Here is a 10,880-nt window from a genome sequence, read left to right on the forward strand (position 1 = left end):
CTGCTGGAGTTGGCTCCCAATTCATGGCAATCCCATGTATAATGGGAGATAGCGCTGCCTCATTCGGCACCATCTCCAGGGGTTGTTGCAGATTGACTGTTAGGATCCGGAAGGTTTGCAGTGGCTCCTTTTTGCAAGTAGATCACCACGAGTTCCTTCTTTCTCGTGAAGCTTTGTCCGGCGGTTTCACTAGTTGTTCGGCATCATGGTTGATTCAGGTATCCGCTGACAGACAGGTGATAGGTGGGACTCAAACTCGGGTCTCTTGCGTGGAAGGTGAGCATTCTACCACTGAGCTACCAGAGCCTTCTCCATGATGGATACTCATTGTAATCATTATTAAATTGAAGTTATTTTCCTTCTTTTATTTGAAATTGGTTGTAGTGACACTACAAAATTGGCTGCTCGGAATCAGATGTACTGGAGACCAAAGTAGCAGTATTTAAATAAGACAACCTCGTTTTCCCCCCATAGCGTAGTATTGAGGGGCAAGGTTTGCTACTGGGAGTTATCCCAGGAATCACCTCCCTTCCGTCTTGTCGCTCTGCGACCCCTAGTGCATTGTTTTCATCCATCTGGTCCAACCGAAAATACCTCCAGGCAGCAGAAAGAAAGAAGATGCAAAGGGTTGAGTAAGTGTGTTCTCAGACGTTCTTCAGATCCTGGCCACGTGACCCCAATTAACTGCAATGGAGACCAGGAAATACAATCTTTATTCTGGGTGGTCAGATGTCCACTCAATATCAGCGTCTTATCATCGTGGAATAGTGGCTTTCAAAAATAATTTAAACCACAGTCCATAATAATAAATAGAACTGGCAGGACTCACCATCATAAGTATCATATATAATCATGGAAGAAAGCTTCATAGAACAACACTTATCCTGACTTTGTGCAATTCATCTCCTTTAAAAATTTTTTATTTCATATGACAAACATAATTTTGCCTCCCTAAAGAAAACTGCTAAAAATTCTTCAACCCATGATTTTTGAATCACCTCACCTGCATAAGAAAGGTGGACAGGGAACGAGGAGGACAGACCAATCGATGCATCTGAATCCGGGTGTTGGTGAAGACCACGAATGCCCCATGAAGTGTCTGCGGGAAAGAATCAAGGCGACTGGGAAGATGTGCAGCCATGATGCTCCCTGAGAATCCAGGTTGGCGAGACGGCGTCTTACTTACGTTGGACATGTTCTCCGTCAGGACCAATCCATGGAGAAGGCCATCGTGTTTGGTCAAAGGGAAGGTCCGTGGGAAAAAGAAAGACCTCCATGGAGCTGGGGTGACAAAGTGGTCTCTGCGGTGGGCTCAAACATCGCATGGTGGTGAAGACGGTGCCAGACCAGAGAGCATTTCACTCTCTGGTTCACAGGGGTGTGAGAAGGCAGGGCCTAACAACAATAACCACAATGGGGTCTGGCTTGCCATTCGAATGAAAGTCACAACTACCGAGGGACAGGAGCAGAATCCTAGGGAGCGGCTAGGAGTCTCTGCCATGAGAGAGAAACATTCAGCTTTGATGTAGCTCAAAAACCCAAACCAAACGCACTGCCATTGTGTGCATTCCGACTCATGGCACCCTATAGGGAGGGTCGGACTGCCCCGGTGGGTTTCTGAGACTGCAACTGTTTATGGCAATAGAAAGCCTTCTCGCTCTCCTGAGGAGTGGCTGGTGGTTTCGAACACTTGACCTTTTGGTTAGCAGTCCAACACATAACCACTAATCCACCAGGGCTGCTTGCCTTAGGCTAGATGAATACTTTACTTGCTTTCTTTCCTATGCACACCGTAGTCCTGGCCATTGGGTATGGACTGGAACGAAAATGAACAAGTCAACCAAAACAATCCATCCAGCAATGAAGGGAATTTCAGAGGGTTCCCTCGGATCCTCTCCAGACCCTGGAAAACACAGCTGAAGGGCAGAGGGGCCTTTCCATCAAGAGCCCCTCTGGGGATGGGAAAGAGAGGGAATTCTTTTTGTCTCTAATACGGCTTGTGTCTAGAGAAAACACAAGTGCCAACACCCATCCTATTGATCCTTCTGTGTATGGAGCTTAACAGATAATTCAGATCAAAGCCAAATTGATCTCATTTTAATTCTTTGTCACAGCCTCAAATTTATGAACCGTGTCAAGGGCGAACTCATATATCCACAATAGTACTGTACCCCCTAGGCTCTGCTGGGTCACTTTTGTGCTAGCGTAATCTAGCTAACAGATTTGTCACTCTTTCTGTAGACTTCAAATTTGGGGGAAATGTCCTGTCGTGTGATGCTTCTTCCTTGACAGTTGCAGCTGACTTTTGTCAGATTCTGGAGAGGGGAGAAGAAAACCCACAGCTGAAAGAACACGGCCTGGCCTCTGTTTTCCAAGCACCACTTTTGAAGGAGTTCGGAATGACTATTCAATGATGTCACAATAGAGGCTTTAAAACAGCCCTCGGACCCTTTGTGCTAAGAGAACTGTCTGCTTAATTCATTTTTGTGGGGGCTTCGTCCTTAACGACCAGCTAATTGTGTCTATGGCCTCACCACACAGCGCTTCCAGAGGTTGTGGTTTTGGTAAACAGTATTTCCATGGCATTTCTTGAGCAAAGAGGCCCGAGTAAGTGGGATGACAAGAATGGTGTCTCATGACAGAGCTTCTCTTTGTCACAGCCTGGGCCTTGGCGAGTCATGCATCCCCCAAGCCTTGGGTGGCCTTTGTTCCTCCTGCTTTATCACTGCTGGGAGAGGCTCTGTCCCACCCCTTCAACCTTAATGAGCAGCCCTTGAAATCAGAAGTTCTTACCATCGTCACGGCAGCTAAAAGGCTTCTGGAGAAATGAGTCAGTCTTGTTTATATGCCGCGTCCCCAAGCTCATCCGGTTCAGCATCTGTGTTTGCTGCCTCCGAAGAGGGAGGCTAATTACTGGACAAAGCCAGGGATTAAGCTTCTCCCTCGCTCACCCTTCTGAAGGAAGAGTCCTTTGGGAGCAGGCTTTTGGGCTTATTAGTGGTGTGGTAGAGAGTGGTGGAGGCAAAGGTGTTTCTGCCGTGCAGGCGTGGCCGGCCTTCTGGATAAAGATGGAATGTTTACCCACCTGGTTGGGATGGAATAATCAGGGCTTTTTGTTCCCTGTCGTTGAAACCACTGGAAAACCCAGCCGTCCCCTGCGCTGGGGTATCTTCTGCCATAGATGCAAGCCATAAGACATCTTGACAGGCGCTTGACTCCAGCCAGGCTGCACCTTGAATGCATGGTGTGGCACCGGGCCAAAAGTACAAATGCCCTCACTCACACAGAGCACACACAGTATTCTTCCACAAAGGAATTCAAGTGCTTGGCTGGGCGTATTAGGACGAAGAAATGACAATGGCTTGCAAATGAAGGAGTAAGAGGGATTTCCTGAGATGGGTCCCTGAGAGGTCAGGCACCTTGACAGCCAATAAAGAAACAACCATTTGCAAATAATATTTCAAAGACCAGTCTTGATAGAACAGCCTGGAAAAGGGTCCAGAAATCGGAGGGTGAGTGGAGTGACTTGTTCTTCCAGTGTTGCCAAAGGGCCATGGTGCCGACGTCCCAAGGGAGCACTGGACCACTGGGTAGACCCTGACACCAACCTTCTCAGTGTGGATGGCCACTCTTCCCTCAATTGCCCCTACAGATTGCCAACGCATGCACCTGTGTGTCCATAAAGGAACTCTAACACTTCCGGGTCAATTCACTTTGTCTTTAAGGATGGAGGCTCGGTAGTGGTGACATGGCCCTTCTAAATGCCTCTCTCCCAGAGGGAGCCACATTTCTAGATGATTAGAGAGCTTCAGGTGGGAGCGTTGCTCTGCCTCTGGCTTTATGCCTTACAATATGACCTAAGGCAAGCTATCATTTCCCAGAAATGAAATATGTCATCTGTTACTATTAAAGCGAACCAGAAAAGGAGCATTCTATTACAATAATGGGTTTTGTTTAAAAAAATAAAAAAGTAAATGTCAAATCCCCAAAGGAATAATACATATTTGATGCTATTATTGGAACCCCCATACCAGTAATGGCAGGAGATGCTTATATTTAGTATTGTTCCTATAGTCCAGGGATTTTATGTAAACCTTTCAGTAAAATTGCAGTGGCTGGGAAAATGAGGAATGGCATCCCTCATGATCCTTGCCATTCAAAGGCAGCAAGGTGTCAGGCACCTGTCTAAATACTGGGATGTGAGATCAAGAACACGAAGCAAGCATCTTCCTGCCTTCCAGTTGGAGCAGCAGAGGGAGCGGTGGAACACGTGGTCCTGGGACTTCAGTGTTGCTGCAGCTGGTGGTTGGTTGCCCTTGCTTCAGCTTCAATTCTTGGTGCCTCCACTGCAGCACTCAACCTTACCCCCAGCCACGTCAGCTTCCTGATCCTTGGGGTGTTTGAGCTCAATGTGGTGGGGATTGGGTACATTACAGGGAACGATTCATTCTAGCCAAAGGAATCCTTACTCTCCTTAGAAGCCTCTGAGAACTGAACCAGACCTTTACATATCAGGATGATTTGGCAGATGGAAAAGGAAGGGCCAGCCAGGTGAAGGCCATTTAAAAAAAAATCATGGCACATTCGGGGACTGTTAGCTATAGAGATGAATCTGTCAAACTGTCTAATGTCAAATACTTTGATGGACTCCTTTTGAGTTCCAGAAACTTGAATGGCGCATGAGCAGTATAATTTTACCAAATGCATGTATTTTACCTTATACTGTGTAGGGCCAAGGCAATGAGCGCGCGAGAAAAAAAATACAGCATAGAAGAAAACTGTCATTCTCGCCATGACTCATCTGTTAACTTATGAAAATATACTCACATCAAGAAAAGCAAGAAAATTGCTCATTTCACATGCTCATGGGTGGATTGAACCTAATTTTGTTCCTTAAAACCAATTTCCCGCTGAGAAAACATGTCACCAAGATGGCATGCACCTTTCTTATTATGAATAATATTTGATATTTTTATGCCACCTCTCATCCTGAGAGCAGCCATGTACGTATAGGAACAGAACAGCCGCAAGGAAACATAATGTTCACCTAGGAAATGACATGGTTTCGCCCATATTCAGTTGAGCGGATACAGTTGTGAAGCAGGATGTTTTAAAAAGAAGCTTTCTCTATCAGGCATCTTCGGCCAGAGCAAGGATCATGTCAACCCATTCACAGATCGCTTAAGATGGGCTTTTACCAACCTGTGTGATCATGAGGTGTCCATGGGGTCAGGTATCAAAAGTTCCAAAACAAACAACTAGATCGATGCAAATGAGGGGACTGGAGAGGAGACCCAAAGTCCACCTATAGACAATTGGATATCCCCCTTCACACACACAGAAGGGTTATACACATCATTCTCTAGTTTCTGGTTGCTTCCTTCCCACCCCATCCCCACTACCATGACCCAGTTCTACCTTACAAATGTGGCTAGACAGGAGAACACACATTGATAAGAGCTCTTAAAACATGGAATTCGGGACAAATAACCCCCTGAGGAACAGTAGTGGGAATAGTAATATCATGAGGGCAGGGGGATGGTCAGGGAGAGGGAAGGGGGAGAAAGGGGGAACCCATCACAAGGTTGGATATATAGCCCCCAACCAAGGGGATGAATAACAGACATGTGGGTAAAGGGAGACAACAGACAGTGTAAGATACCACATAGTAATAACAAGATATAATTGATCAAGGATTCATGAGGGTGGCAGGGTGTGAGAGGGAAGGGAAAAAAGAGGTTATGCCAAGGGTTCAAGTACAAAATGTTTTGGAAATGATGATGGCAACATATGTATAAGTATGCTTGACACAATTGATGTATGGAATGTTGTAAGGGCCCCCGATAAAATGCTAAGAAGAAAAAGAAGAAGGAGGTGGAGGAGGTGGAGGAGGAGAAGAAGAAGGGCTTTTGACTTTATATCCATTCCCTACTCTTTGGGCTAGGGACCCTGGTGGTGCAGAAGTTAACTGCTCAGCTACTAACTGAAAATTAGCTGTTCCAACCCATCTTCCAGAATGATGTGGGTGTCGATTTCCGTAAAGATTTACAGCCTTGGAAACCCTAAGGGGGGGATTCCTGTCTGGTCTCTACTTGTCCCAATGGGTACTTGGTCTTTGCCTGCTGACCTGCTCCTAGGTTCACACCAGCAGCATCTTAACAGATCTTTCAACTTCCTCCAGAGAATAATACATCAGCATCATAGCACAGCAACTCTTACAGATTCAAAAGCACTCCCTCAATGCCTGCCTTCTTCTAAGACCTTGATCTTAGACTTTACACCAACGTTTGCTGCCTAGCAGAATTTTCTATGGGGGTGGAAATAAGCTATGCCTGTGCTGTCCAATATGGAAGCCACACCTGAGCACTTGAGGGGTGACTAGTGTGACTAAATAATGAATTTTTTTCCTTTTATATAATTTGAATGGATTTGCATTCAAATAGCCACATGGTCAGTGTGCAGCACAGTTGAAAAGGTTGGTGGGTTATTTATTTTAGACAGAGCTCGGTTTTCATCATTCGTTCACCAGGCAGAAATTAATGAGCCAGAGGGTGAGTGAACCGTTCTGAAATATTCTTGGAGCTGTGGAAATTTTCCAAGAAGTTGCAGATTTCGTATTTTATTTTATTTCACCCTCCCACCACTCCCCTTGTCATGTGCTTTAAAAGAGGTTGATGGAATGAATGCCCAGGGTAACATGGAATTGTCTCCTCCCATGAAAACACAAAAGATGTGGATGATATTCTTCAATGAAACCTCTTGGTGGTCCAACCATCCCAAGTGATCAGCTGTGACAGGTCCTTGGCCATCAATTGAAAATTGATTTTCTAAAGGAAGGCAAGTCACTTCTGTGTATGGAATAGAATGGAATGAACTGATGAAATGAAAGGCTTTTCTCTTTTGGGGTGCCCAGGGTAAAACAGTGCTCAGATAAATATGTGGTGCAATGTGAAGGGCTCCGCTGCTAAGCCACTGGATTCCAACCCACCCCCTGACTCCACAGGAAACCATCCCTGAGATCTTGTCCCTTAAAGTTATCACAGCTAAGAATACTCTTTGAGGGCAGTTCTACTCTGAGGCAGAATTCACTCTGGAGCATACAACCCCCTGCTCGCACCCCACCTCTACCACTTCCTCTGATTAAAACTACCTTACTCGGGCACCATCAGCTTTCTTCACCACATTTGGTTAGGCACCCATTTGTCTTCAGCGATTGTAATAGGAAGGTGAGCTCACAATGATATGATGTTTTGTTCTTTGATGCCTGATACCTGATCCCAAAAGATATAGTGTCTGGGGTCTTAAAGGCTTGAAGGTAAACAAGCAGCCATCTAGCTCAGAAGCAACAAAGCCCACATGGAAGAAGCACACCAGCCTGTGTGATCATGAGGTGTCAAAGTGATCCGGTATCAGGCATCAAAGAACAAAACAATCATATCATTGTGTGCTCACCTTCCCGATATGATCACGGAAGACAAATGGGTGCATAAGCAAATGTGGTGAAGAAAGCTGATGGTGCCCGGCTATCAAAATATATAGCGTCTGGGGTCTTAAAGGCTTGAAGGTAAACAAGTGGCCATCTAGCTCAGAAGCAACAAAGGCCTTTGCAATCACGAGGTATTGAAGGGATCAGGTATCAAAGAACAAAAAACCATATCATTGTGAATGAGGGGGAGTGCAGATTGGGGACCCAAAGCCCATCTGTAGGCAACTGAACATCCCCTTACAGAAGGGTTGTGGGGAGGAGAACAGCCAGTCAGGGGGCAGCGTAGCAACGATGAAACATACAACTTTCCTCTAGTTCTTAAATGCTTCCCCCCTCCACTATCATGATCCCAATTCTACCTTTCAAATCCAGCTATACCAGAGGGTGTACACTGGTACAGATAGGAACGGGGAACACAGGGAATCCAGGAGAGATGAACCCCTCAGGACCAGTGGTGAGAGTGGCGATACCTGGAGGGTAGAGCGAAGGTGGAGTAGAAAGGGGAAACCAATTACAAGGATCTACATATAACCCACTCCCTGGGGGACAGAAAAGGTGGTGAAGGGAGACGTCGGACAATTTAAGATATGACAAAATAATAATAATTTATAAATTATCAGGGGTTCATGAAGGAGGGGGGAGTGGGAAGGGCTCAAGCAGAAGGCAAAGGTTTTGAGAATGATGAGGGAAACAAATGTGCTTGACACAATGGATGTAAGTATGGATTGTGATAAGAGTTGTACAGCCCCCAATAAAATGATTAAAAAACAAGCAAACAAACCACCTCACCCAGATTTCTCTGGTTTGTGTGTGGAAACAGGAGATCACACTCGTCCATCAAACCAGAACCACACTGCTCTAGAGCCCATTCTGACTTACAGTGACCCGAGAGAGGGTAGAGCTGCCCTTGTGGGTTTCTGAGACTGAAACTCTTCATGGAAGTAGGAAGCCAAGTCTTTCTCCCACAGAGCAGCTAATGGTTTCAAACTGCTGATCTTGGTCAGGCCAACTGGTAAAACCATTGCTCCACCAGGGCCCCTCCACTTCTCTAAGATGAAGAACATCTCTAAAATACCGATTTGAAGACTGAGTTGCATTGCAGCTTTAGTACTCACTGGAGCTTAGACTGGGAGAGAAAGAACTTCAGTAGCCCTTGGTTCGAACCATCTGTCGTGAAAATGTGACATATGTTTGCTTTGTTTACTTCACAACCCAGCGTAAACTGATACACAACTAGAAATCTGTGGAAGGCTGTATGGTGACTGTGTGTGGATGGGTGTGAGTGTGTGTGTTGGGGTGGTGGCAGCTGGGTGAAGGCTTCAATCTCCTCACACCTGGTCCTGAGAAACACCTGCTTAGCAAATGAGGATGGAATAGATGGGTCCTCCCCAGGGCCTGGGATGTATATTGAGGCACAGACCCACATTGGCCATGTGAACAGGAAGCCTCTCCTACTCTAGCACACTCCATGCAGCCTCCTCAGGCTCCCCAGGGTGGCTTCTTGGGGAACTCCCCACCCTGCCTCCGCCTCCTGCCTCCTTTCCCTTCCACAATGGCTTCCAACTTGAACAGAAGCCAGTGCCCTTTTCAATTAACCCCCCTCCATTGGAATGAGCGTTTCCTTTCTCTCCTCTACGGACTATTGTTTGCTGTGATGGGTTCGCTGATTTGACAGCTGGACTTGCAGGAGACTTGATTCAAACCTGGTTGGTTTCCCTGAGATATGAACTCAGACATTAGCAAAAATCTCAGACAAAAGTCCTGAAAAACCAGCCATCCTCCACTGTGGACAGCGCCCCCAGCCCCCTTCTCTGGACTCAGTGTAGACTTCAGAGCCCCAGGCGTCCCCAGACATGATCAGAGGGGAGATGTGTCCCAGGAGGGAATGGGCTCAGCAGAGAATGAGTTCTGCAGGGCTTGGGAGTGGGGGTGGGGATGGAGGTCTCTGTGTGTATTATAAATTATAAATAAATTATATACGTATATAATTTACTTTTGAAACAGCCAAGATGGATGTCAGCTTATCCATTTCCTAAAGCCAGGTCAGGCAGCTGGGAGCAGGCTCTGCTTTTGTCTCCTCGTCCAGGCAGGAGGAGAGAGGGAGAGACTGCGAGGATGTGTGAGTGAGTGTGCGTGTCTGGTGTAGAAGAGCCGGGGGCGGGTGGGCACACCTAGAGATCACCACTCTGGGCCCGGTCTGAGTGTATCTTTAAAGTGTCCGCGTCAGGTCTTGAGTCACAGGCTCTAGTGATGGGTGTGTGTGTATGTGAGGGAACCAACTTTGTGTTCAGAAGGGTCTGACTACATTGTACCCAGAAGGAAGAAAGAACCCTTGTGCACTGTGCATCTGTGGTGTGTGTGTGTGTGTGTGTGTGAGAGAGAGAGAGAGAGAGAGAGAGAGAGAGAGAGAGAGAGAGAGAGAGAGAGAGAAGAGCGAGAGACTGACTGGCGGCGCCCACTGTGGGCTGCACAGCTCGGAGTGCCCTGTGCATTCGTGAGAGGTCCAGTCGGGGTCCCGCAGCCGGTCAGCGTCACCCTCTGCTGCATCTGTCTGCCCCAGCTGCCAGCTGTGGGGCGCCGGGAGCAGGAGCAGGCGAGGGGTCTTTGCCCAGGAGCAGTCTGCCCTCTGAGCCCTCCATCAGCCGCTTCCAATAACCGCTCGCACCCTATGGGGCTGGCGAGCCCGGCACACTGCTCGGAAACTGTCCGGGTCCAACGCGGCCCTGCGTGCTCCCGAAGATGACCGCATCTTCCTTCCCAGCTCCGTGAAAGTGAGCCCGGAAAGGGACGCGGGGCGGGGACACCCCTCCCGAATAAATAAACAGATACTTAAGGAGGTCCTCGCTGCAGCTGGACACGGTTGGTTGAGCCCAGGTTGGTGGCCTATGGAGTTTCCCGGTTCTGCTGTCTCTGGAACCCATCGCTGCTATCCCGCTCCCCCCATCCCCAGCCCCCGTCACCCCTTCCTTTCTTGCGGGGGCCTTGCACCCTCCACCCCCAACTTCGGAGGCTTGGGCTGGAAGGCGCGGGGGCGCGGGGCTGCACCTGTCCCGGAGGGCGCGCGGGGGGTTCGAGCTGGCGCTCTCGCCCGGGCGCTGGCACGGGTGCGCCCGCGTCGTGGGCGCCCGGCGAGGATGGACCCGGCGTGGATGCCCGGGAGCGAGCCGAGGACTCCTGGCGGGTAGGGGCGCTGGAGCCGGGATCTGGCACCGGCCAGGAGGTCGCCTCCCCCTCGCCCGGCCACCTCTGAAAGGGGGCGCGCCTGGGGTGGGGGCTCGCGGACCCGGGCAGCGATTGGTGGCTCGGCTGGGGAGGGCCAACCGCGGAGCTAGCTCGCCGCGCTAGTGGGGGGCGACCAACTTCCCGGGAGAGGGGCTTTTTCCGGGCTGGGCTG

At 48.6% G+C, this 10,880-nt stretch overlaps 1 protein-coding gene across 1 annotated transcript in view; it reads left to right on the forward strand.

Annotated features, from left to right (window-relative positions):
- The first annotated feature begins 205 nt into the window (after positions 1 to 205).
- GFRA1 (GDNF family receptor alpha 1) overlaps positions 206 to 10,880 on the forward strand; it is a 257,659-nt gene continuing 246,984 nt past the window's right edge. The window contains exons 1-2 of the mRNA XM_013004160.2: positions 206 to 218; positions 10,437 to 10,667. Coding sequence (XP_012859614.1) covers positions 206 to 218; positions 10,437 to 10,667 — 244 coding nt within the window. The remainder of the gene's footprint in view (positions 219 to 10,436; positions 10,668 to 10,880) is intronic.

Source organism: Echinops telfairi, unplaced genomic scaffold (assembly GCF_000313985.2).
Source record: "Echinops telfairi isolate 266 unplaced genomic scaffold, ASM31398v2 ScPeMD7_70;HRSCAF=299, whole genome shotgun sequence".
In the NCBI taxonomy this organism is placed as follows: domain Eukaryota; kingdom Metazoa; phylum Chordata; class Mammalia; order Afrosoricida; family Tenrecidae; genus Echinops; species Echinops telfairi.